This window comes from Egretta garzetta, unplaced genomic scaffold (genome assembly GCF_000687185.1).
Source record: "Egretta garzetta isolate BGI_Z169 unplaced genomic scaffold, ASM68718v1 scaffold91, whole genome shotgun sequence".
NCBI classification, from domain to species: domain Eukaryota; kingdom Metazoa; phylum Chordata; class Aves; order Pelecaniformes; family Ardeidae; genus Egretta; species Egretta garzetta.
Window position 1 is genome coordinate 3,920,396 of NW_009258661.1, and position 27,897 is coordinate 3,948,292.

Below are 27,897 nucleotides of genomic sequence, written 5' to 3' on the forward strand. Positions count from 1 at the left end.
ATATAAAATAAAATTGAAAATTGAATTGGAAGGTAATTTTACTTTCAAATGGTTTGCAAATGTAGATGTTAAGTGTGAAATGAATGCAGTTAATGGCCATAGCTGGGAGAGTTATGCACCTGCTGATCACAGGAATATTATTATAAATGAGGTTGATTTTCCTGTTGACTACCTCATTTTTCTCAACATGGTCTCATTACTTTTCTATCATATGTCTGACCCTTAGATATAAATACTCAAGCACAGACATAATAAAAATACTTTAACTCCCATATAGATTTTTTTAATGCATCATTGAAAATCAAGATATGTGCTGCAGATGTTTCTTGCCTTTGTAGATTTAACATAGGTCATGCTTTTTGATAACAGGTTAAAAAAATGGTTGAGTTTCACAAATACTCTTGAATCACTTTACAAGTGAGAGTTCTAATGTCCTAACACTTGTTGTCTGAATTATTTCAGAAAAAGTTTCATCAGGCCCTTATTTTATTTTTATTTTCCAGGGAGCAAGGTAACTGAAAAGTCTGAGAGTAAGTTATACCAACTCTCAATTATTTATCTTCTCCCAGGAAATAAATTATTTTACAGAATTAGAAGACTGTCTCCTTTCTCCAATTTTGCCTGGTCTTTAAATGTTTTACCTACTTCTGCCTGTAGAATATAAATATTTTTATTGCTCTAAATGTGTTTACTGAAATAAGTTTTTTACTTCTTTAGGTGTGATTATAAAGATATCTAAGGTTCGCTGCTGCTCTACAGCATACAGACCACAAAAACTTATTTTAGACTTATATGACAATTTGATATAAATGTTTGTATTTTTTATCTAAGGATGTATTTTGTCTTGTGCCTTGGAATGTAACTGAGCTGTACATTTACTAATATTTACTAATACCTAGTATTTTTCAGGAGGCAGAAAGATAGAACTATTCATATAAAAATAAATAATAACTTAAACATATTGAACTAATATTATACAGTGAACTTGTTTTTATTGCCAGTTGTTTGGAGATATGCATGATTTAAGTCTAGGCTCCTACTACTTTGTCGTAGCATCATTTGAAGCAATGTTCTCCACTGAGAATTATACAGTTTCAAGCAGGAACAGTATTTTTGTTTGTGTTTTAGCTCTCTGGTTCTTGCAACTACCTGGTTGCTCAGCTCTACACATAATGAGGAGATCTAGGGGAGTTTCAAAATCTACAGGGTGGTCTCACAATTTTAAAGTAAAACCCAGCATTTAAATATAATTATGAATAATTATTTCAACAACACTAAGTATTGACAGAAAGTTGTTTATTGTAATTATTCTTGATCTTCTCAGAGAGGCTGTTAATTACAGAGAAATAATAATCTGTTAGAAATAGGCTTGTTCAAAAATAATAGGAAAACTGATCTTTATTGCAGCCTTTAAAGTAATGTCTGTTCTCCAGTATAATAAGGTAGGATTGCTGGAGGATATCAACTTTGTGCTGCCGTTGTGGTTTAATCCCAGTAGGCAGCTAAGCCACACACAGCCACCCTGCAGTGGCATGGGGGAGAGAATCACAAGGGTAAAAGTGTGAAAACTCATAGGTTGAGATAAAGACAGTTTAATAGGTAAAGGAAAAGCTGCACTTGCAACCAAAGCTGAATAAGGCATCTGCTACTTCCCATCAGCAGTCATGTCTTCAGCTGTCTCCAGGAGCGCAGGGCTTCATCATGTGTAATGGTGACTTGGGAAGACAAACACTGTCACTCTGAATGTCCCCCCTTCCTAATTATTCCCCACAGCTTTTATTGCTGAGCATGACGACATATGGTGTGGGATACCCCTGGGATCAGCTGTCCCGGCTGTGCCCCCTCCCAGCTGCTTGTGCCCCCCCCAGCCTCCCCTCTTGTGGGGTGGGGTGCAGAGCAGAAAAGATCCTGATGCTGTGTCAGCCCTGCTCAGCAGTAACAAAAACATCCCTGAGTTATCAACACTGTTTCCAGCACAAACCTAAAACATAGCACTATAGAAGCTACTCTGAAGAAATTTAACTCTGTCCCAGCCAAAACCAATACAGCTGCCCACAAGACTTCAAAGAAACAGAGCATAAAAATCAGCGTCTTTATCAGTTTTAAGCAAACCTAATCTTTGTGGTCATGGTTGTGGCCTGAATCTATTAGAAATTCAGTGCCATTGATGTCATTGTGAGATGACCTGAATAGTAAGCAATAAACTTCTGTATTATAATTTACCCTTGAACATATGTGCTCAGGAAGTAAAACAGACAGACAATGTCTTGTGTCTATCTCTAAGCTGACAAAGAGTCTATGATGACAGGGACATTTTTAGGAAAAGAGAGCAAATAATGTTTTTCTAGTTAGCAGGTGACAGTGTGTCCCAAGATAACACAAGCTTAAGGGGCAGAAACAAGTGTGATTATTAAAGGCTACTGAGTTCTCAGTTCATACAAATTGAATTCTTTCATAGTCTGAAGGAATATGGAAATCTAGCGAGGAGTGTAGACTGTTGAAATAAAATTAGCATGTAAAGTGATTTTATATATGCAGGAATATAGCCACAAAGTTTGAATTTGAGAAAGAAATCTCATTACTCATCTTGTAAAAGAAGTAATTCTTAAATTCCATATTTGCTATCACTGACATAAATGTTCTTCATATGAATAGTTTCTTTGTGATTGCCCAAAGATACTGGATTATTGAATTGACAAAGATCTGTTCCATTCTGTCCTGCTTTTTTCTTTTATAGGATAACTGATTTAGGAAATATTAAAAGAAGATTGTATTTATCAACAGTCCACAAGGAGTTGTATGTAACCCCTCTACATGCAAAAATTCCTTTGTTTACAATCAAGCGCAAAATAGTAGGTACCTTGGGAATATTCCTTGAACTGTGGTTGAGCACGCTTTTTTATCAGGAATGTTTTATGTAAGTTTATAGACATGTTGAAATTACTGTTTGGTATCAGAACCATTTAATACTACTACCCCTTCTTCTAACATTAGGAGTTCATTCCCATTTTCCAAGATTAATGCTGTTTGTGATATGTTTATCTCTCACTTCTGCTGCCTATTCAGCCTTTGTAAAGTTCTCTGTGTCCCTGATACTTCATTATAGTGCTCCTATTCATGTGTACCTTCTCCTGTAGTGACCTTTTATTATATTCACTGGAGCTGCATATAGACTGTAGCTGATGGCTACTTTCATGCGCTTCAGGTTCTCCCAGATTCTGGTACATATAAAATAATGTATAGGTCAAACTGATGAAAACAAAACAGTAGCCATCAGCTTCTCACTGTTCCCCTCTCCCACGCCCAGACACTTGTGGTAACAGTGGTGAGGATACAAAACCTGATCATTACCATATAACCTTGTAAAGACTCAAGTCTCAAATGCTGCTTTAGAAAATCATTTGGACGTGACAATAGTTAGATTTCAAGTATTTTAAAATATAAGTATGCACCAAGAAAGATAAATAACAGTATACTAAGCAGCTGTGGATTTAAGGCTAGACATGAGAGAGAATATTTTACAAAACCCTCTGAAGTTACAACTTCTTTTAAGACAGTTTAGGTGAAAGCAGCTGTGATAATTTTAGATTTTAGGAGTTTTCTGCTTTGTGGGAAGAACTGGTTGGATTTTTTTCAAATTAATATGCATCAGATCATACCCCTGAAGTTGCTGTTATTTCAAGATCCACTGAAATTATTTTTCTTCATTATAATTTCAGTTAGTTGGTCTTGGTGTCAGGCTAGCACAGATATTTCAGGATTAAAATATGCATTAATGTACGCCAAGTTAATTTCAATCAGAATATGAACTTCAGTTAGGCATTTTAATTTAGACAATAAAACATTAATTGGGGATCTAAATGCTCTGATCAGTTATAGCGACAAAATGTTTTAATAACCTTAATGCTTGACCAACCTTAAAGAGTAGGTTCATATTTTTTAGTATATGTGAATACATATCTGTCTTTTAAATGGTTATCTGCCTTTTTACTGTTGCTTTTACATAAAGGAGGGGGTATGCTGCTTTCAGTGATTAGACAGATCTTTTACATGGCTCTGATAGTTTAACCTATTGTATACACAAGCTGATCATTAGCAGTATGATTGTGAATAAGGATATAATATGTTGTTTGTTCCATCAATAGAACCTAGTTTACATTTTCATATGCTAGCTTCCTGTGTTGTGTTCTTACAAATGATGCTAGTTTTCAACCTCAGCAATAGAAATATCAGTTGTAATTAAATACTGCATTTTCCATTCCATTGCTTGCTGTCTTCAAAACAAGTAGTCTTTTCCTTCCAAAATTTCAGACTTAGAAGCTGAATAGTAAAGTGTGGACCTAAATTTTTTCTCAAGAAATATTGTCTTTTAGAAACTAGTACTTTTACCTTGATTTTATAAGGAAATGAGGCATATACAATCATTATGTGTGAGTATTCTCCATTAATAAAACTTTAATCCATTGGTCAACTAAATTTTACACATGAGTAATCATACCAGATATATTGCAGTTCTATAAATTTCATGAAAATGTTTGCATTTCTCCTCAAGGCCATCTCTTTATTTCCTGGTTATAAAAGATGTGTTAGCATCAGCTCATCCCTCACTAGATATGCTAGGTAACAGAGCTCACTTGGGCTGGCAGTCACTAGGTCATACATACTGATTTGTTTGTATAAATAATTGCAAGTGCAAAACCAGCAATTTATTTTTTATTATCAAAATGTTATGCATTGTGAATCACAGCCTGCGAGAATCTAATACTCCAGGGACTTGATTTATAGAAAGCTATACACTAATACTCTTCTGTGATGATTAGTGTTTGGATTTTATTAAAGAGTATTGTTTCTCTTTTCTAGTGGTGCAATATGTGTATTGACTTGGTAGCATTCACCAGTGAAATATTCAGAGGAGCTGTCTTCCAGTCTTTGGATGGAATTAGTATTTCAGCTAACTGTAAACTGAGAAAGATCTTCACTTTAAAATCCAAGCCTCAAGATACAGCTGAGGAAGATGGTGTGTTATAATTACTGTGTAGTCTTAATCATAACTGTTCATATTATGAAATCAAAAGCTTCTTAGTCATGAGTTTGGCAATTTGAAAGATTATATCATTTCATGAAAATTAAAGGGGTAGTACAGCATATTAAATCTGTTAGTGTTGTACTTTAGGTGACTAAATAAATATGTATATACCTCTGTTTTAAACATTGATATCCTCAAGAAGTATTTTACTGAAGAAATTCTGACCAGATTTATCAATTAGAGAGCTTGTTTTAATGAGGTTACCTTATGCTGATAGAAATCAGATTTTGGCCAAGAAGAGAGTGTCTGAAAGGAAAGACAAATACTTAAACTTAGCAGCATTTGCTGTTTGTTTTCTTAATTTTGGACATTACAGCGAATGAAAAATTTCTTCTTTAAATAAACCAAGACAAAACTGTAACAAAGCTGTATTATAAGAAGCAGAGCTATGAAATTGTCATAAACACCTCTGTCTGATCTTTTCCATTTTTCTTAATGTGTCCTTGTTCATTGGCAAAGTATATTGGTGGTGAGTTCAAAAATGAGAGATTGTATGAATCAGCAGGATATTGTAAGAATGGAGCAGGATATTGGTCAAAGGTTTACCAGCCTCCAAACTAGCATCATAATCCTGAATCATTGTTTTCCAAAGGAGAGAACTTCACTTCTCTCTGATATTTGCAGTAGCAGAGGAGGAATTGAAACAGCATAGCTGGCACTTTCTTATTTTAGAGGGACCCTAGGTATAGTCCAGCTTCAATTTCATTCAAATTTTCATTTTGTGGCTTTTAAAGAACACCCCTGAAAAAAGGGTTCTGGTTTCTGAAGGAAGGGTCGTTAGTATTAAGTGTAATAACATGTGTCTCCCATTTGGGAAACCTAAACCAATAAGGGAGAGCGTGTGATCATTGTGATTACTCCTTTTTTGGTTTTTTGTTGGTGAGGTTGGAAAAAAAAATTAATTCAAAAAATGACTACAGAGAGAATCTGGTAAATTCTCAGCAGAAATTGCAGTTAGAGGCCTCGCTGGCTTTGATTTAATTCCGCTGGTGCATTTTTTCTCTCTTCCATTCTAAACAGTTTTTGAAATGTGCATAAATGTGCTAAATGAGTTCCAAAATTCCAAAATGTAGTTAGCATAATGAGTACACAGCTTTAATAAACTGTATGCATGGTAAAATATGGTACTTTTAATTACTGGATTATCAATTCTGTGATTATTACACAGCTGGTGGGCATTAGAATTTTCCCTATGCTTATGAATTTCCTTATCTAGGCAAGTCTTAAAATTACATTACAGCTCAAAGTTTGGCTGTATTAAAATAACTCTGGTTTTTTTGTAATTGGGTATAAAATAAAGTAGATTTTGTTATTATTAATTAACTTTCAGTTAATCATGATTTGATAAAGCTTTTTTCCTCTCAGATGACTGGACCGGTTAGTTGAGCTTGACAACACAGTGACATATAATGAGGTTTGGGTTCTTTGCTTAAACCTCCTTTGTGGTGGAAGTAGTGATTTCAAGGTGCAATGTGCGTGTTACTCTTTCTTAGTAGCTTGTACACAGTATGTTTTGCATTCTTAAAATGATAGCAAGTGGAACAGATAAACCACATATACTAAGAAATTATTTCTGTATGAGATCATTGAGATAGAAGAGGAAAGAATTAATCTTCTCTGCCCCACGATACTGAGGCGTACAAGCTTGATAGATACCTAGTTTCTGGTTTCCATAGTAATCATGAGGTTACATATGGGTTTTTTATCACTAAGTATTGTCTTACAGTGGTAAATAATGTACTGGCTTGGTGAAAAAAAGGTTGAAAAAATATGTCCACTACTGAAATATAACATGGGACACTAGAATTTTTCTATTAGGATCTCAATATTTGGTCCATTATTCGTGCTTGGTTTGGGGGTTATGTTTTCCTCTTCTTATCCTTGCAAAAGAGGCTAATATTCATTAGCTTACTTGTATCCAAGTCTGGCAAAATTTGGAAGAAAAGGTTCTTACTTTGGATACCTTTCTTCGTAGAGAATAACTTTCATAAACTTTATAAACATCTATATTGATTATCAAAGGGAAAGCAGAGACAATCAGATAACATTCTACTAGTGCCTGGTGTTACAAGAATAGACAGGTTGACTGTTTTAGTTTATCATGAAAGTGTATGGGTGTTCAAAGTTTGGAATTAAAGCTTGTCAAATTCTTTATTTGCATATATGGGACTTCTCTATTTGCTACTTCAGTCCTACTTATACCAACACCATTTTCAGATGTTCATTTTGTCTGAAAGTTAGTATATCAGTATTAGAATTAAAGCTGAGTTCTAATAAAAATTAACAAAATATAATTTTTGACTCTGTTTTGCTTGTTCACTTCCTAAATCAAAGAAGTTGATTTACTATGGCTATTCCAGCCATTGGTGCATTTTCTTAGTTTAAATGTATTCAAATTTTTTGGCCTAAAAAATAGACAACATAATTTTCAAGTTTATATGCTTCTTGTCTTAAAAGTGAACAGTTGAAGCAAATTCTTCAAATGACTGTAATCTATTAAATTGTTATAAACATACAAACTGAAGTATATGTAACCTAACAAATAATCTAAGTCAAATTTAATTCTGTTGTCCTCTGAGTGAAGTAAAGCCCATGTTTTTTGATTCTAGATATGTGTGTCGTTCCCTTTATGCCATATGAGCCCACAGATGTTATTCCTCGAACCTGCCAGCTAAATACAGATGTGCCACAAGTTACACAATTGCTGAACCTGACTAAAATTCACAAGCCAGAAATAAAATGCAGGAGATATCCAGTAACAGTGCAAGAAACAGGTATTCTGTTGTATTAAAATACCGTGAATAAAATCTATGCAGCATGCATAGAAATAATGGAATTTTTTTGTAAAAGTGCATGTTAGAAGTTCCAGTCTCTTAAAATAAAACATGACAACTCTTGCATAGCAGTAATATCATGAGCATATAGACATGTCTGTTCTATAGTTTGAGATCGATGTGTAGCCTGAACAATTGGAATTAAAGTGTGGAATCTATAATAGCAATATTTGAGATGTGTCTTCTGAATGTACATTGAACTATGGCTGTTCAGTTGGTACACTTCTTTTTAAAGTATGTTTACAGTCCTGAAACTCTTCTAACAATATGACCATGCATAGTCATCTCAGTTTATAGTCTGAAAACAGATGTCTTCTCTTATTGCTGTCTTGGATTTATTTGAATATTTCTGTAGGCTAGAAGTTAATAAAACATATAACTTAGACTTCAACAGCATTGCATAGAAGAGATTTATTAAAGAAGCTAGGCTGTCATGTGCCAAGACACAAACTATTGACTTGGTTAAAAACTAGGAGACAGAAAGCAAACAGAGGATCAAATTTTAAATTTTTGTTATAGCTGAAGGCTTAACAGAAGGAGGCCTCAGAAGTTTTTTGTTCTGGGCTCTATATTGTTTATTACAGTTATGAATAATCTCAAAAGAGAAGTGAATAATGTGGAAGCAAAGTTTTCATATGATATGGATAGTAGCTTAGTAAAGAGTGGGACTTCAGAGAGTTTTAAACTTGTAAGATGGGCAATCCCTGTGTACTTTTTCATGAAGAATGCTACAGAGCAGCTAATGTGCAGGAACCATCGTATTTTGCTAAATAAAGCTTCAGTTTACAGTTCTTATTTCTTGTGCTCGCTGTGCTGAAAAATGATGAGCTAGGGACCACTGTACTAGGTAAATGTGTAACATGATACCATGGAAAATCTAGATATGATAAACACAAAGGATTGTACGTTGGGGAGAAATGTTAACTACAGTTAAGCTTTAAAGTGTCAAAATTAAATGGCTTAAGGAGGGAAGGTTATCATCACCATAGATATAGCTCAGATTAATATGTAGCTACATTTTAAAAAAACCTAAGATACTGTGTAGCAGGAAGTTCAAATTCACATGAAATGGAAAAAGCATCAAACCTTTAAATAAATCAGTTTTGCATTATTATCTGAAATACTTTAATCATTATCAGTTCAAGCACCTCAGAAAAGATTTTACAGACAGAGAAGTGATTCAGAGAGAAGCAGCATGAATGAAAAACTCTTATGTGAAGATATGCTGAAAACATTAAAAAATTGCTTAAGGGAGTTTATAAAGTAACTAGTGATACAAAGAAAGTTCAATAAAAGCTGCTTTTCCTATCTCATAGCACAAAAATAAGACCTCATTTGATGTGATGATGCAGTTGAAAATTAAAAATTGATAAAAGAAAATACTGTATTACACAGAACATGATTACAATATGGAATCCATTACTACAATATACTGGTGAAGCAAAGAAATTTGCGTGATTCCAAAATCAGTTGGCCATTTATATGGGTAAGAGTAATGTCCATGTCGTTATATTTAGCACCAGTCAAAATGTGAAGGGAAAATTTAATCTTATACTTTTAGGTTTTTCCAACCTTACTCAAAGAACTGTGTTGAAGGCAGATTATTTCATAAATCCCTATTGAGATTATTTTGTGCCATTTCTGAAGCATCCGAGTTTGGCCATTGTTTGAAACTTGATACTAGACAGATTATTGGCCTATTCTAGAATAGCACTTCCTGTGCTTTTATGTTTAAACTCACATGTCTGCATTAAATTTGTAAGCCAAGTATCATTAGAAACTGAACTGTAGAAGCAAATGCCAAGATTTGAATGTAAAATTGCTTAAATAGACTTGGGTCAGACAATTGACTTTTTACTAAAGCGACCATTTTGCTTTAAAACTGTGTATTGCTTCCCTGCAGTAAAGTCAATAGCAAAATTTTACTAAGGCAAATGTCTTTACAGTCCTTAATGTTTTGATTCAAAATAACAAATATCTCATTAAAACAATTTTGTAATGAGATAGATCATCATTAAATAACAACAATAGAGTAGGAGACATAGATTGTGTTCATTAATGGAATTCTGTTGTTGTAAAATTATTCATGAACAGTAGTGGTCTTAAGGTAACTATATGTAAAGAATGAAATACAATTTTCAGCTATTGACAGGGGTTTTTGTGGTTGAACAAAATCAGGGTTTTTTAAATCAGTTGTTGAGTTTTGAAGACATCAGCTACATTTCCAATGAGGAAATAAATCAATGTAGAAAACCCCCATGTTTTTCACTACTAGTACATTTCATTGACTAGAATTCTAAACATACCAAAAATATAATTTCCTCGCTCCCAGGATACTGTTTTTGTAAATCCAGTTACACATAACTAATCTCTACTCTTTTAAAAAAAAAAAGTTATTCTGTAGATCCATCTGCAACAGTAAATATTCTAGAACATGTGTGAGCCATTCTTAAAAAAGAGGGTTATAATGGATTTTAAAATGAGAATATTTTGTATGCTCTGACGCATGTCCTTCATGAAGAACCGATAATTTCACCCCTTTTAAAAAGTTGATTTGTTATTTTCAGCTTAAACTTAAGAAGTACATAAACTTCTTACTGCTAGAGCTTAGAAAAATACACAGGTGAAATCTCTCTCTATAGGCATCCTCTTTACTCTTTTCTTATGTTATTGTTGGCTTCTGTACGAGACACAAGACTAAGCCTTTAATTTGTCCCATATAATAATTTCAATGTCGTACTAAAGTTTTTCATTTTCCCCTTAGTCTGTACCACCTTTTGTGAGTCATTGATTCATCATACTAAAACTTCTTTTGAGAAGGAAGTAGGTCTGAAGTAGCTTAGAAGTGGGTCTGAACAAGCAAATTAGATAAAGAATCCATTTCCAATACATCTTCATCAACGTAAGCAATGTTAGAAGTGGTGCTGTAGGTAAAAAAGATACATTTTTATTCCACTGGTTTAGTACTTTCTCGGTTTTGAGGATTCTTATCTTTAGCGTTTGAATTCAGTGAATAATCATTTCCACCATTTCTGTTAAAATGCTGCTCTTCTGTTAAAATACATGTGCAAAGTGTTGACCAAAGGAATAAGATCAGTTACAGGGAATGGTAATTACTGGTGAAGTTTAATACTATGAAAGACAAGACTATTAGAGCTAACAATAGTATTTAATGTGTAGCATCTCATGAAACTATAAAGAAAAATAAACTTCGAAGGAAGTATTTCTTTGATAACAACCTTGAAAATATGAAAGGTTTAAGAAGACATTTTTTAAACTAATTTTCTTCTGCTTTTACTGGAATATGAAAAAAACAACTCATAAAGGTTTTATCATCAGCACTAAGCTACCATGCTGATGCCTTTTCAAGTTGTTAACTTTTGCTCTCTCTTGATATACCTCATTAGTAAAGGCAGTCTTTGTCCGACAGCAGCTGAAATGAGTAGGAGGGGTTTTAAATTTTTGCTTTGAGTAAGACCCTTTATACATTTACTTATTTAAATTATATTCAGCTTTCTTTTACATGCAAGTCCCATTTTTGTAATATTAAAGGCCAAATAATACTTTTAGAGTGTTACTGCCTTACAAGTAGTCAAGCCAAAGTTCCACTGTGAAGTTTGATTATGTCTGCTTTTTAAATAGCAGAGGAAGCTCTGGAATTCAGTTTCTCAAGTGACTGTATTCAAAAATCAATAATTCTTGGCTGGATTGTCAAAATACGAGGGACTGTAAAACTTAAATTAGTACAACAGTGTGAATGGTTTATCTAAACGCAAAAACGAATGTTCGTTTAAAACGGGACTCAGGTTTGACCATCCAGGCTACAAAGATATATAGCCCTTAGGTATATGTAGTAAAATAATTAATGATAACATCCCTGACCTGCATGAAAATGAAATGCCTTCAGTTTAAGTTTTAATTTTTATTTTTAATCCTATTTTATGAACATAGCATGTGTTCTTCCAGACATGATTTTCAAATTTCAGAAGTTGGCCTTCTTGAAAATGGAAGCTTTGGTATGTTTAAGTGCATTTTAATTGGAAAATGTTCTTTTCATCTGCTAAACTTTTTGTTTATTTGATAATTAAAACCCCAAATTATTTTTAGTATCATCCACTTTTAATTACACGTATTATTTCATTATGTCATCAGCACACTGTTATGTGTAGATGGAGGTAATTAATTGCAGTCAATTAATGTGTTCATAAAGAGAGATTTTCATGCAAATCAGCTTTTATAATTGGAGCTAACAACATCCCAAGGTAGTCAGCAAATTAAAGAAATTGATGTTAAACCAAGACAGGTCATCTAATCTTGTGAAATGGCAGCTGTTAGCAGCAACCAAATGTCACATCAGGAAAAAGGGAAGAAGGTAATGGCTGAAAGTGGCTTCTTTTGTGCTTATTAGTACAGTAAATTATGATATTTGGTGGCTAATGCATGATCTTTTTTCATTTCCTTGATGACACTGGAAATAAAGCTGATCTTGAAATAAGTTTAAATAATTCTATGAAAAATGCTTAGGGGAATTGACAAAATGTTTTGTTTCTACTTTATTGCTTTATGAAGGTGTCAGACCTCTGAAGTGAGGTAGCAATTTAACACTCAAGTTATAGCTAGGAAAAATCTTCAGACATAAATTTTAACTATAAATTAATGTGAAGATACCCTTTTTTATCAGTTCTGGAAAGGAGAGTTCACTGACAATCTTGGAGAATTAAAAAAGAGGAAAACAGATATTACATGCAGTTCCGCAACCCTGGTGATAAATGTAATATGTAACCATTTCACTGTCCTTCCCTTTTAAATTTTAGTCAGAACATTCACTTGCATTCCATTTTTGTTTCTCTTGCAGATAGGTTGGCATTTTCTGTGCTTAAAAAGAATTATGAAAATATATCTATATTTTAAACAGTAAAAAAAGAAATAATGAAAGGGGTACAACATTTTAACAGGAATGGAGTGTGTTGGCAATATTAGCGCTCAGCCCTGGTAATACAGTAGATTCAGTAATTTCAAAAAGCAAGCTACATGTAGATAGTTCTCTTCCAAGCTGTGACTGATACCTTGATAGTCTTACCTCAGTTTTCTCATGTTATTATTTATTTATTTTGTTATTTATTAATTAGAGTTGTTTTTTCTTCCTGACAGAAGTTAGGCTTTCATTGAAGTTCTAAAGAAATCATGCAATGTTTTTGTTTGTTTATAAATAGCCCCTTTAAAAATAAATCTTTAAAGCAAGGAGATTAGAAATATGTCTATATAATAGACCAGAAGTTTCTTGCTTGTATGTTGACACACTTTTATAAAATGTGCATTTGCTATTCCTACATATTTCTAGGGATTGTGCATTAAAGGAACATCATTTTTTATGTATGTTTAGTATTCATAATTATTCTATTTCAGTTGATTTGAAGAAGTATTAATACTTATTCTTTGTAAGTACTGTAATTTTTTTTAAAACTATTCTTTTTCTTAACTTAGGCAGTTTGGTTAATAGAGGACAAGGCAATGTACACAGCAGTAAAACTCAGGATGTATCACATATTGCATTTGGATCAAAGATCCTTGGGCCACCTCCATCTTCAAACAGAAGAATCAGTACAAGGGTATCTGGAGAGGTGAGAAGGCTTAAATTACAGCAAAACTGATGCCACTTCTACAAAGGACGAGATTAACAAGAACACGAGTCATGCTAAAGTTTTTTTCAGAACTGATGTGAGGCTGTGTCTGGAGTACTGTGTTTGGTCACAGACCCCCATGTGAGAGATAGTCTAACACCCAATGGAGAGCAAGTAAAATGCTTGGGTGGCTGCAGCACATGACGTGGGTTTGTTCAGCCTCCGGAGGAGAAGGCTAAGGGAGAATCTAGTTGCTGTTTTCAGGTACTGCAGGGTTGTAGAAAAGACAGGCCCGGATTCTTCTAAGAGGTGCAACGAAAGGACAAGAGGCAGCAGGCCCAAATTGCAGGGAAGCTCTGACTGGGTATAACAATAAAGTGGTTCAGTACAGGAACAGGGTCATAGGGAGACTGTGGAATTTCAAAACTTTTAAAGATAACACTTGACTGGAACAGGCTGATCTAATTTCAGTATTAGGCCTAAAGAGGTCTCTTCCTACTGAAATTACTCTCTGATTTCTTATCATTCTTATTTTTCTGAATTTTTTGTTCTAGACTGCTGAAATTTGTGTGTTTGTGTAAATATTTTTCCTTATGATGAGAGCTATGATGCAGAGCAGGAACTCTGCATTTCGGTATGCTCTAAGTGGATGATAGTCAGCCACACAGTAGCTCATGTGATGCTATCAATTACAATGCTGGTCTCACTCTGCCAACAAACAATATGCAGGTTTTGGGAATCTGGTCAGGCCTACAATTCCCAGTTTAACACTGTGAATAAATCCATCCAAAGGAAGTAGACTATTCTGTGGGAAGACAATTGAAAGCTAAGACATAAAATGAGATTCCTTTCTTTGAAGAATAAAGGACTCATTCTGAGGTCTAGAATAGCCACAAGTTTCACTGTCTTTTAATCCAGATAGTGAACTTTATTTTTTTTTCCTTTTCTTTGCCTTGTTTTCCTTTCACTCAGTGAAAACCCTGCCTGTTACTAGACTGTAAAGATTAAAGATACCACACAGAACTGAACCTACCTTCCTGAAAAGATAATATTTAAAAAAAAAAATCTAAGCATTTATTTGAAATGTAAGCTTAATTCAAAATATGTGTTTACCTTTGAGTATTTTGAAAGCTGTTATGTTTTTGTCTTTAAGAAAATAATGTCTTTTAAGGTAACAAAGACCTGGGGTAGCAAAAGTAATAGGTCATGCCGACTTCAAAGTTCAGGAAAGAGAACTGAATCCGTACAAGACCCTGAGAGATTGGAGCAATCATTCTCACCATGCAGTGATTCTTTAGATCAAGGAGGCAAAAGAAATACTCATCAAATAACTAAAGATGTATGTCAAAATGGTAAGAGCATAAATCAAAGAACATGTAGAGTTCACAAACTGTCAAAATTTTTGCATGATTCTGACTTCTGAATGTAAGACTTAATTCTCTGTTTTTTTCTAATCCTTTATCTACCTTGTTAATTACTGAAGACACTTATATTAAATCATGGATTATTCTCTTGTGTGAGTTGAATAAATGCTCATTCTCTCTGCAGGTATTTGTATTGTAAGTATTTGAGCCAGGGATCACCACCTGCTGGCAGTAGCCACAGGGTATACACATACTCCTCTTGCCCTCATGCTGTGCATAGAACTGGGATACCGCAGTAGTTCTTGATTATTTTGAAGACTTTTGCAAGTCTGTTTTTTATAACTTCTGTGGTTTTCCCTTCTTCCATACCCAGTGTTAAATTATTACTTTCTTGTGAATGTCATATACCTGCTGCCCTACAAGATTCCTGTGCTGTTTGGGAGATGTTTGTAACCCAGGACAATGCTCCATATGCTGTTTTTCCATGGCTCAAATAAGAAAAGCACACACTATGAGTGTTCACAGGCATTTCATAAGCTTCTGGGTTGTATTTCAGACCCTGCAATTCAGACTCTGAAAAACTCTGAGAGTGGAAGAGCAGATTTTCAGCTCACATCACCACAAGGACCATCAGCAGACAAGAATGGTCATGCAGCCAAAAACACATGGGAGATAACCAGTGGTATGGTGCTCATTTTATGTTATTTTACATCAGTTATGTGTAGTTTTGTAAATTTCAAAGGACCCAGAAACAGTTCACATAACATAAATGTTTGTGTTGTGGGGGATTATGGTAATCAAACACCCTGCAACAGAGTTGCTTTTGAGCATTGATAAAGATTTGCAGGATTAAGCAGAGTACCAGAGCAGTGAATGAATAAAAAAAGAAAAATTCCGTGCTCTCATGATTAAAGGGAAAGAACTAAAAATAATTTATTCTTTATGTCATTAAATTTAACACTGAAGACTCCAATCCTCAAATATAAAAGAAATTTTACTTGTCCCAGACAAGTGTTTAGGATATTAATTGTTATCCATATAATACCAGGGGGTTTTGTTTTGATTTTGAAGTTTTTTCTTATTCACAGAAAGACACCTCCGTTTATGTGGGGTTTTTTTTCCCTTTCACACCTATCTGCCAAAAGGTGTGGATATTTTTTGTCATACAGTGTCAATCAACTTGCTTTGCATGTGTCTGGAAGTTACATTATTGTGGCAAAAATAGCCCTTGTCTTTATGAAAAAGTAGTGTTACTTTCTGTTAAAAGGCATAGTCACTAACTTGTAAAGCCCACAAACTACTCAAATCTGCTCAAAATTGACCAAAGAAATTTTCCTTCACACTGTTATTTCCATTTTGTTTAATCTTTGGGATGTTTAAAAGCAACTATATACTATGACAATTGTCAGTAATCCATAATTGCTGTTACGGGTTTTATAATTTGACTGAAACAGATGCAAGATGCTAAGGCAAGTAGAGCCTTCTGGAGGATTTTTTAATTGCTTCCTATTTACCTGAATTTTGAGGATTCTGAGGCAGGAATCATTGTCTTACTTTTTCGTTATCTAGAACACCAGGGCCTCTATCTAGTGCTAGAATTTCAGAAAAAATTAATCAATACCTGTTATTTTATGTAAATATAAATGATATGAAAAGGCAGAAACTTAGGGCAGTAGACTGGGTTGTCTAAATACCCTATTGTAAATTCAGAAGCAGAGAACTGAGGAAGAAAGCTATGTATAAACACTGTTATTTTACTGATTGTGAGAATAAAAGTGTTTCTATACAGTCTTAATTGTGTGTACAGGCAGATAAAGTCACCATGTGAGTTTATAAGTTACAATTCTCCAAACTTTTTTTTTCCATATTTTGATTGCTTGTCACTTGGAGCTCAGTTTGCAGATTTCAGTTTCTTTTCAATATATGAAGATGTCTAGTGATATGTAGATGACTTAATGGTTTCTTTATTCTGTAGTACTGGATTCATCTGTGTTGAAGAGCTTCCTGTAGGCAACCTATTAATCAAGAAAAGTCCTCTTCTATGCGCTGTTCTTCTAAACTTCATCCAAAGTGGGATAAACTTTACCTCAGAGAATGATAGGCATCCTTTGAGGAAAGGTTCACAGAGATGGGGGGTGGGGGGGGGGAGGGAATTCAAAAGCAGAAACATCTAACAAAAAATGAGGAACCTAATATTTTTAAATAAAATTACACATATACATCTGCATAAAATACTGTACAAATCATTTACAAAAGAAAGTGAAGTGTACAACAACATATCAGATGAGAGAACAAAACAACTACATATTTCTTACCGAACTGTTTCACATTTTCATTCACATTTTAAAAATAACTTTCTAATAAAAGCAAAGAAATTATGATTTCTGTGATAACTGGTGTTGTAGATGCTGTTCATGCAAACGGTCAGGATTGTAACCCTAGAAACCTCAGGATTGATGCTCTAGTCAGGAAACCAAACTGATCTTACTCCATAGTGAACAACCACAGGCTTGGTTCCATGGTGATGACCCAGTGAAAAGCATAGTCCTGACACTTCAGACAAAATGTTAATGCACATACACCTGTGACAGGTCATTGGCACAAAGCCATGTTCCCCAGGCAAGCGCAAGCTTACATGGTTTCTGGCTCACTGTTTACACTGTGGTTAAAACAAGTTACATGTACAAGAATGTATTGTACACTACTCTCTTCTTACCAGCATATTTAATATTCTTGAGTCCTATGCAACCATATCCTATGGTGGTCTTGGGACAGTACTGCACTTACTCTGCCATTAGCTTGAGTAAATATTATTTTCAATTTTATTGTGGGAGGGGAGCTTTCATAGGTGATCCTATTACCTTATAGGTGGGTGCTGCTATTTGTAATAAAATCTTTTAGATTTATTATAGAGCTTTAATTAGCATGTCTTCTGTAGCAGGTGTGCAGTACCTTTACAATGGTAAATTGTTTTTAAGCAAGGGAAAAAATAAAATGAGTGAGCATTGTTTATAGTTTGCCAATCTTATTTATGCAATGCTGAAACCTTCATTAAAATGTTAGGCTGCAATTAGAAGCTTTAGCATAAGTCTGACTGTGTAGAAGAACTAATTAGATGTTTAGGTGATCATTCTTGCATTTATCTTGTTTGCTGCAATGTTGTGATTACATAGTAATTTGCATATTTTGCGAAGAAGATACTCCAAATTGTTCATTACGATTGACATGGAAATGCTGAGTTAAAAAGAAATTCCAGTATAGTTTGTGGTGGAGAGATAATAGGATTTGGTTTGGTCCAAAACACCGCATATCTTTCACTTGTAGACTATTAACAAAACACTACACTGACTACAGGTTACAGAAATTGCTGAGCTCTGTAACCAGCGTAAAATGTCATCTTAAAGCCTTACAGACTTTTCTGTCTTCCTCCTGCATATTTCATTAAGAATAAGTACTGTGGTATACAAACTAATATTTCCATTGAACTTATTACTAACCCAAGTGTGTTTCTTCAACATCTCTGGAAAAGAATGTTGGTCTTTATAGAGAAGGTTAGCCTAAAAAAGCAGAACTTTCAGGGTAAATCCTATACAGACACTAAATCTTTTAAAGGATTTCTTTATGTTTCTGAAGTACTTTTGATCTGAGTAAAGACATTACTCACAATGGTGAGTAAAGTGATGTGTAAGAAGTTTTCAGATGTCTATGTCAGAGCCAGGAGAAGTCAGGATTTTAAGCTTCTAACTGCTGCCTCTTCTCTAAGCATTTGACAAAAACTATTACTTAAGATTTCTTTTTTATATTTTGATACTTAATTCAAAATTAACTTAAAATCAAAAAAAAAGAGGTTTAACACCTTTATTTGCTTCAGAATTCATTATAAAATTTTGCCTGTAATAACCTCTGCAAATTAAACAGCAACAACTGCATTAGAAGTCATTCTAGAATGAGAATAGAACAGGTGAGACTGCAGTTAGGGAAGTTGGTTCCTATTAAGTCAGTAGGCCATAATAAAAATTAAGCCACTCCTCTCGATTTATTCACAGTTCTTTGTGCATAAAAATTAGCAGATTCTCACAAAGTGGTTTGTACAATAAATGTAGAGGGCTTGTTACAGTGCTCTGAGCTATTAGTGCATATTTGAAAACTGCAAAGACAGCATGATACATGTCAAACCTGCATTCATGGTGGGGGAAAAAGCCTTCTGAATACTAAAGTAGTATATGTTATACTATATATACGTGTGTGTGTGTGTATATATATATACACATCTTGATCTAAGTCAAGCCACTGCCATTAAAGTAAAACATGGCTAGATTAAACTGTGGTGCCAAACCGGTCAGAAGACTGCAGAGTGCTGAGATAGAAAAAACTGCAAAAAATGTAAAAACTGTCTCAGGTAAGTTTTGAAGATATTTTTTGTTTTGAAAAATGCAGCAAGGTTAGAAAAAAAAAGAGTTAAGAGCATTTCAGACTGAGCATCCAGAATAGCTGGGGAAAAATCTCTTTACATACAGGAGAGTTGTCCAGCCAATTGAAGTTTGGGCATAAGTAATGTTTTTGTGGCATTTCTGCATAGCACTTTCTGGAGTTGCAGATGTAGTGACATCTCTAGGGCCAAAGACATTCAAAACAATTTCAGGCTTGGTAGGCCATGTTCCTATTGGACAAACGACTGGGTACTTTAAAATACTGATTTAGTGCAAGATAGTTTTTTACTCAAGTTAGGTCACAAAATCAATTGGAAAAAAAATTTCCTGAGTATTTGTTCTCGAGCATCCTAAAACTGTGTTCAGCTTCACATGAAAAGTTAATGAGAAGATCCCTCTTTTGTTTCATTTTTATAGGGGAAATAATACTTCAAAAATGCAGATTATATCGATAGTAAAATACAGTGAAAGCATGAAAACTGTGAAATGTGAGTTCGTGATTAATACTGGAGATGCGCAGACAGAAAATTAGTGGTTTTCTTATGGTTTCAGTTGTTTTACTTGCGTACAGCCTTTCACATGTAATTCCAATTGCCTGACTAAGAAAAATGTGTTGTCAGAGGAGTGTGACACAGTCTTGAGTGATCAAAGACAGGAGAATTCTGCTCTAGTATCCTCCTTTGAAAAACTTGTAGTTACTGATCAGAACAAAAGGTCATTGGGTTTACACAAATGAAGGGTGCTTGTTAAAAGTTTTTAATAGTTTCACTCATTTCTTGAGGCTCTTGGAAAAACTAGTCCTAAATATTTGTAAAATAAATGACATTACTTACATGTTCATCTTGCAAGTGTTTTACTAATTAAAAGCAAGGTGAGATTTCTGTATATTTACAAAATAGACATTTTATGTACAGTACACAGTGATCTACTAGATTATTTTAAACCAGCATGATTATCTAATATAAAAAAGTTTACTTGAAAAGCCTTGGCGCTTCTCATTGGAGATTGTCTTCATGTAGAGACTGAAAAATTGTGTCTTATGGAACATGTAGGTGCAAGCCGTGAATGTACAAGATGTGTTAAGTCCCTACTTTCACTAGTTCCCCATACAAACTACTGTTTAGGATATTAACTGGAGTTTGGTAGCTTTATTAGTTATCGTCAGTAAACTGGAAAGCTCACAGCAACCTAGTAAGATGACAGCTCTTTCTCCTGGCGTTCTCATTCTTCTTTCTTTTGCCTTCATATATGGTGGTTCAGACTTACTTTTTTTTCCCCCCTAAAAGCTGCTGAATCTGCCTGAAGTGACAATTATCTCTAACAAAACTAAAAAGAGTAGAATACCATAGTAAACATACTGTCTTTTGTGACAGCAAGCACTTTATTATTGCAGTGCTACTTTATTATTACGGTGTTAGTAATTTTTTTTTATTGAGCCTTTTTTAATACGGTTGGTGGTAACTTTGTTTTATGGAGCCAGAAGGTTTCAAGATCTAGTGAATAATCCACACCACACTACCTTTAATGAAGATAAGGGAGTATTGCATCCTTGAGCAGTTCTCCTTTTCTCAGATGCTATTTGGGATTGGTTTTAATCAATCAAATTGACATTTTTTTCTAGGCCATCATTCCAAACAGTAAAATATAAGTTAACAATGAGACTATAAAAATGGCCTTTTCATGTTTATCTGGTGCACTCAATCTTTAAATCCATTTCTGTAGTTTATTGTTTGTTTTAGAATTGGCAGATTAGTACTACCCATATTCAGGGAAACTTGGTGAAACAGATATTTTCCTACATTTTTCATGTCACAACATTTTTCATCAGAGCTGTAGTTTGAAATTGAGATTTAAACCATAAGTTCTTGACATAAAAGAAAGTGTAGAATTTCAGCAATAAAGAAGGAGCAGATTGTAATATTATGAACTTTCCACCAACTATGTGTGTTTTGGTTTTGCTTTTTTTATTAAATGTCAGCCACAAACATGCGTGAAGACATGGTGCTTAGGGACATGGTTTAGTGGTGGGCTTGGCAGTTGTAGTTAACAGTTGGACTCGATGATCTTAAAGGTATTTTCCAACCTAAATGATTCTGTGATTCTATGCCTATAGAAAAAGATCAATAGCCAAATTTATTAAAATTGTGTTTTCCTAGAATGAAATTTAGTTGAACAGTTTCGAATCTTAACAGCTAAATAGCTTCAGACTTACAAATTGCAGGCTTGTGTGTCATATATGATAGCCTGCAAACTTTTTGAGATGTGATCTGGAAATATTAACCTTGTGTCATTTAAAAAGCAGCCTGATCTTTTTCATTGCATCCTCATCACCCTTCCAAGTGTATAAATCTGATAAGCAGAATGTTTCTATATTAGAAAAGCTTAGTTTGCTATACAGCTTCCAGAGAAAATGAGTGTGATCAGGGTAAAATACAATTTACATATTTGGCATTAAAATACACATTATACGTTTCAGATGAATGGGTGTTTCCAGAAAGTTTCACTGAGAGTAGTCAATTGGATAGGAGCGAGCAGTTCGTAGCTACTGAAGATTCAGCCTGCCATAATTTAACCTCACCACAGAATGCCTCTGTTGAACATCACAGCAATGAAACAGGTGATCACCAAGTGAATAATAAACAGATTTTCACATTTTCATCAAGACCTCAATCAGCTCCTCGTGGAAAGTCTCCAAATATGTCACCAGATTGTTGCATTTTCCCTTTGGATTTGAAGCAAGACAGTAACAGAGTGCATGGGAAAACCCAAATTGAAGATAACTTTCAAGGAACTGACAGCAGTGAAGAGGTAGGCCACTTTGTACATGTAATTCTTGATAAAAGTAGTCTTCATCCTAAAACTCCTAGGATGAGATTCTGTCTTCAAGCAAGACAGAATAAATCAACTTTCCCCCATTTACCTACAGGTAGATTTGTCTTTGTCAGGTTGCTGTGTCTAATGGGACACAGAAGTGAAAATGCAGAGATACCCTCTGTAACAAACGGACAAAAGACACCTGTCAGCCCCTATGCTAACAGAGAAATGTGACTATAGTGCATCATTACAACAAAAAAGATTTTAGGAAAGTCTGCATCATAGATTTGAGCGAGATGTAAGTCCGTTATGGTTCAGCAAGAGTGCAGTAAATAAGGCTTTGCTGTGCCTTTTAAAACTCTAAGCAGGGACTGTTTTGCTCACCAACATTGTCGAAAGTGAATTAAGGAATTCCAGCTTTTTAATGTCACTTGATGATTGGTATTTCTGCTTTATATCCTGTCTGAGCTGTGTCAGCATCATTCTGTTGCAATGTGGAAATCTTTCAGCAATAAAATTAATGAAAGAAAAGAAATATTTTTTAACAAATGTCAGCTGATACTACACAGAAATTCACCAAATTGTCAATGCACTGAATAGTTGCATTGTGTTGTTACAGTAACTGCTAAAAGTTTCTAACTCTATGAACCTCTATAGTGTATTTAATCTTTAATTATAAAATTTGTTTCTTAACATTCTAATCTGTTGCTCATAGCTGAGAAATAAAATGCAACCGAGTTACATAATAGCAAGATGGACTGAACTTAACAGAAATACTGCTCTATGTTCTGTGCTTCTGAGAAAGCAAATTGCTGATGCTAATTATAAGAAATAAAAATTTTCTCAGTGGGTTTTTTGTAGTTGTGGGGATTTTCCTGTTATCTGGGGCAGTGTATTATTTATTAACTTAAACCCATAAGACATTTTTATTTCAAACAAAGTTGCAGAATTTCAGAATTAAATCAATTTTAGTCAAGCTAATAGTTCATGAGCAGTGCTCTATGGGATACCATTCTGAAGATATAGAACTGTTTGGATTTCAAAGAATTTCTTTGTCTGTTATGCTCATGAAAAACCAGAGAGGTTACTGTAGAAGCTAGGTTAAGAAAATATTTCCATAACATAAGAATTATGGAAGCTTTCCAGCACTGTCATTTACTCAGCTTCAGTAGTTTTCAATTTGCTTTTTTTTTAGGTGTGTGGGGAGGGTGGTATTAAAGTCCTTTGTAAAGATATGTCTCCAAAGCAGTGTAAAAATGGCAAACAAAAATATCTGAGGAAGTACCAAATAGTAAAGGCCATGCTATGATGAGTGAAAATAAAGTGTCTGTCAAAGTACAGTGCATATGGCATATTTAACTGATGAACTATAAAGCAAGACAAATTTATATAAATTAATCAAAATCTAAATTAATTGTTAAACTTTGGTGTTTAAGCCTTCATTGATGAAGGTAGCTAACCTTCCATGCCAGCATCCTACCCCAGAGATCCAGTGCCAAGTGCACAAAGAGAAAGCAGTGGCCAAGTACTCCTGCTTTTACAGCACAACAACAATGCTGGGGTGCAACACTAAGGGGGGTTCTAGAGGCCTGATGCAAGACAGGCTGATAGAAGATCCATATTTTCTTTTAAAAGATTTAAGGTATTATATAAACTAAAAACTTTTTTTTTGACTATGTGCCAGAGGTGTGCTAGGGAACAGCCTTTGTTTCATTCATTATCTTTGGATGCAAACTGCATTCAGTAGCATCAGTGCTGCAGCTGGAGATGCTTTAGACTTACAAAGCTAGAAGATAATTACATTAAACAAATCTACAGCCTGCTACTAGATTATCAAGAGTTTTTTTCTCAGTCTAACTACTACATTAGTAATTAATAGTTAAGTCTTTCTTTCATGTGAAAGAAGTCACTGAACCAACAAATTACTTAGCAGTCATATTTTACCCATATTCATCCTCTTCCTTGTATGGATACATTCTGTGTTGCTTCTTGAAGTCAGCTTTATACTGATAGTCTGGATACACATTTAATATTCAGATTGCTCTACTTTGCATTACTGAAGTAAACTAGAAAACAGTTTTATTTGAAGTACTGAAAATACAGGAAAGAGGATCCTGGAAAAGCCACGATAGCTGAACATAAGATTGCTAACTTAATAGTATCTATTTTAGCACAACTTAGTGTCTTTGCAAAATTACCAAAATTCTTTAGCCCAACCATAATGTTTCCCAGTTTACTTCACTTATATGACAAAATATTTCTTTGCCTAATTTATGCTGAATCTTACGGTGCCTTTTAAAAATATATGTTAATCTTACATGCTGAAATAAGCTACATTGTTACAGGTTTTCACGCTATTATTTTTTCTCATGATCATTACAGCTTTCTTTGAAATTCAAATACATTATGTTTGTGTATTTAACACACATGGATATGTACACACTCTCGAACTATATCAAATAAGATATCGCAACCTACAATATAAATGATTGCATCTGAGCATAAATTGTCTTTCTCCGGGAAAGTATAAGTAAAACTTAGGCAAAATATTTTTTTTTTAAATTAAAACTATCTTTGTAGTTTAAGTATCTCTGGTAAAAAGTTTTAATTTAAAAAAAAAAATATTTTGCCTATCTTTGTAGTTTAAGTATCTCTGGTAAAAAGTCCATTCCTTGGGTTTTCTATGTCACTACACCATGAATTTTAAAAATTATAGTTAAAGAGGCTGAATTCCAGTTTCATCCTAGTCTACATTTGAAGTTAGTAGAGCTGCAAAGGAGAATTATGTACTTTTTTATTAAATCTGTGGAAAATCAGTATTATCTACAATAAATATTTACTTAATTGTAAAATGGGAGACAGGTTATGCATCAGGATAAATTTCAAATAAGTGAATATCGACTCTTTTATGTTGCATATACCCAAAGCCGTAAGATACGCACAATAACTGCTAGAATTATACGGTTTGTGTTAACTTTCGGCTCTCAGGGAGGAAATGTTTCTGTCTGGACACTGAAACCAGCAAGTATTTATAAATTCCCTTTAGTGTTTACTAATTAGTCCCTGAAATAGTTCAATGCTGTTACTCAATTATCAGAGTCAAATAATCAGTAAAGGATAAAAATTGCTTCTTCTTGGAACCATCCACCATCAAGTGACTTATTTTGTAATTATATGAATGTCCATGCTTTCAGTTCAAATTTCTGTCAGAGACTTTGTATAATTAAACTTGTCATGGCAGCATTTACAGATTCTGTCAAGCCCAGAACAAAACCAAGAACTCTTGCTGTTTGCAAGAGTTGTAGGACTGTGTCAGGTATGACCACATGTCACATAATGCTATCAAAAATGCTGTTTGAAGTGTAACAGGCAAGTTCAAGCCTTCAATGAAGAAATCAAGAATGTTTCTGTCCTTATGCGATTCAAAGAATAAAGAAATAAGATTAAATTAGGTAATGTACCCTTACAAAGGCTGATAATTTCACTGGGATACCTCAGTATTAAAGCTCAGCGTACAAAGGGACTATATCCCATCTGCTCCTAGTAGGTGGCCCTCTAGAGTCGTTAGAACGATCTTAAAATTGCAACCCAGCAAGAGTAATCAGTTTGTTGTATCCAGAACTGCCCATCTGCATGTTCTTTCAAGGAATATAATACATCAGTGGAAGTGGTCGTTCCTCAGGAAAATCGTTCTCGTCTTCAGTTCACATATGCTGCACTACAGTTAATCAAGCAAACTTTATTGATGTTTCTGGCACTATTTCATGACTTAGTATTTAACAAATTATTCTAGAATGTAAATATGTATGGCTGAAGAGACATGGAAAGGTGGGAGGGATTTAAGCTTCAAATAAATTAAAATTATCCACTTATCTCTAATGCGTGGGGAAAAAATACAGTGTTTTCTTTAGTAATCTTCAATCTAAAGTTAACCTAGCTTAAAATCTGTTCTGGAAATGCATATTAAGATAACTTATGGCAAATAAAAATCCACGAAAAAGAGGGAAATACAGATTTGTGTTTCAAGGAAATTTCTAAATGAGGGAATAAAACTATAAACTTCTGAAACATGTACCATTAGTAAAATTGAGGGATTATTTTCTTGAATGTGCATTTCATTCTTTGTAACCCAGTCCTGGACTCACTGAAGTCAGTAACAAACGTGGATCGCTGTAATTTGCAGTAGGACTGCACCTCAGCATACTGAAGATGTTTCAGTGCCTTATTGAATCTTGCCATATATACTGCCTTACATCCAGTGTGGTAGCATATGGCAGAGGGCCAGCATGATGAGATGAAGATGAGGTGTCTCTCATCGTTTCTTCCTTGAGAACACTGAGGCAAACACTAGATGTGCTTCCCCATTATTTTTCTTTCTATGTGTTCTCATTTGCTGTTTGTTGTTGAGGTGGGGTATGAGTGAACATTCATTAATTCATGGGATATTTTGCAGAGACGACGTTAGAAGCCTGAATGTAAGGTTAACAAGCTAACCTCCAAAATTCTTAAATGATATTCAAATGGTACTGAATATCATATTCAGTGATATTACCAGAGGTGAGCAAAGTCATCTCAGCAGGAGTTATTCCTTCTACATTTAAGTTGAAGGTGCGATGTGAAAATACGGAATATTAATAATTCAGTGGAAAGACATCACTGCCATGGACTTTTTGCTTACTTTTGGTTTATAGTTGTAATAAATTTTATTGAAATTATGATTATAGTGTATCACAGAGGTTTGGGAGGTTACCAGTGTTCTAAATTTGGGCTGGCATCTTGCCTCCCTCTCCTCCTATTTCTACTTTCTACTTTTCACTACTTGAGATGTAAGAATGTGTTTATGGTATACTCAATGTAGTTGCCAGGAAGAGCAGCTGGTTTTCAGAATCCTTGCAAATTTAGAATTAGGCAGCAGAGATTAAAGAGCCATTTTGAAATTTTAAGATTATGTAGAACTGTAATGTGTGATGATGAGAGGGAATTACTTTTGCTTTGTTTCCTAAATTTAGGATGGCAACAATGAATTCATCCAGAGAACTGGGAACCTTGAGATCAGCCACAGCAGGCCAGGAACATCTGACTCAGCAGATTTTAAAGAGATCCCATTAAAGAGGATGTCATGGAGAAACGAGTACTGGAAGAATAAGGGACACAGCAAACATAACCTTGAAGAGACCTTCTTATCAAAACCACAGAGTTCCACTGTGAGAAAAACAGATTCCATTAGCTCTCAGAAAAGCCTAAAGCCTACCCTTTCTCTTTCTCCAACTGGAAGTAAATCTGAATTCTTTAAAGTCATTCCGAATGGATCTGAAAAAACTGAAAAATATGAAGGAGTTTCTGGTCAATTCAAAAGATCAATCAGTAAAAAGTCTCTCAAGAAAATCTCAAGAGAAAATCCATGTCTAACAACACCGACTTGTGTAAGTGATTTTTACTTTGAAGTTAGATTGTATAGAGAAGCTATGTTAGATATACCTATTTGCATGAAATGAGAAATGATATATCTTTCATCCAAATATATCCTGGTTTCATCATAACAGTGTTTACTGAGCTAAGTCTGTTGAAAGGTGATTTTGTAGGTTTTTGTGGCACACAAAATAGTACTTCAAATAAAACAGGTATCACAGTGGTTTATAGATAAAAAGAGGTGTCATTGAGCAACTCACATTTTGGAAATATGTGAGTTAGAAAATAGTTCAGGGATGAAAGATTGCAAAGGAAAATTGACAGACTTTGAATTGATAT

General features: G+C 34.3%; 1 protein-coding gene across 1 annotated transcript in view; it reads left to right on the forward strand.

The window, feature by feature from the left end:
• The window catches only part of CFAP20DC (CFAP20 domain containing), a 78,885-nt gene that overhangs the window by 19,088 nt on the left and 31,900 nt on the right, over positions 1 to 27,897 (forward strand). The window contains exons 5-12 of the mRNA XM_009648330.1: positions 2,738 to 2,852; positions 4,861 to 5,017; positions 7,696 to 7,860; positions 13,405 to 13,541; positions 14,713 to 14,893; positions 15,462 to 15,587; positions 21,812 to 22,143; positions 27,159 to 27,572. Coding sequence (XP_009646625.1) covers positions 2,738 to 2,852; positions 4,861 to 5,017; positions 7,696 to 7,860; positions 13,405 to 13,541; positions 14,713 to 14,893; positions 15,462 to 15,587; positions 21,812 to 22,143; positions 27,159 to 27,572 — 1,627 coding nt within the window. The remainder of the gene's footprint in view (positions 1 to 2,737; positions 2,853 to 4,860; positions 5,018 to 7,695; positions 7,861 to 13,404; positions 13,542 to 14,712; positions 14,894 to 15,461; positions 15,588 to 21,811; positions 22,144 to 27,158; positions 27,573 to 27,897) is intronic.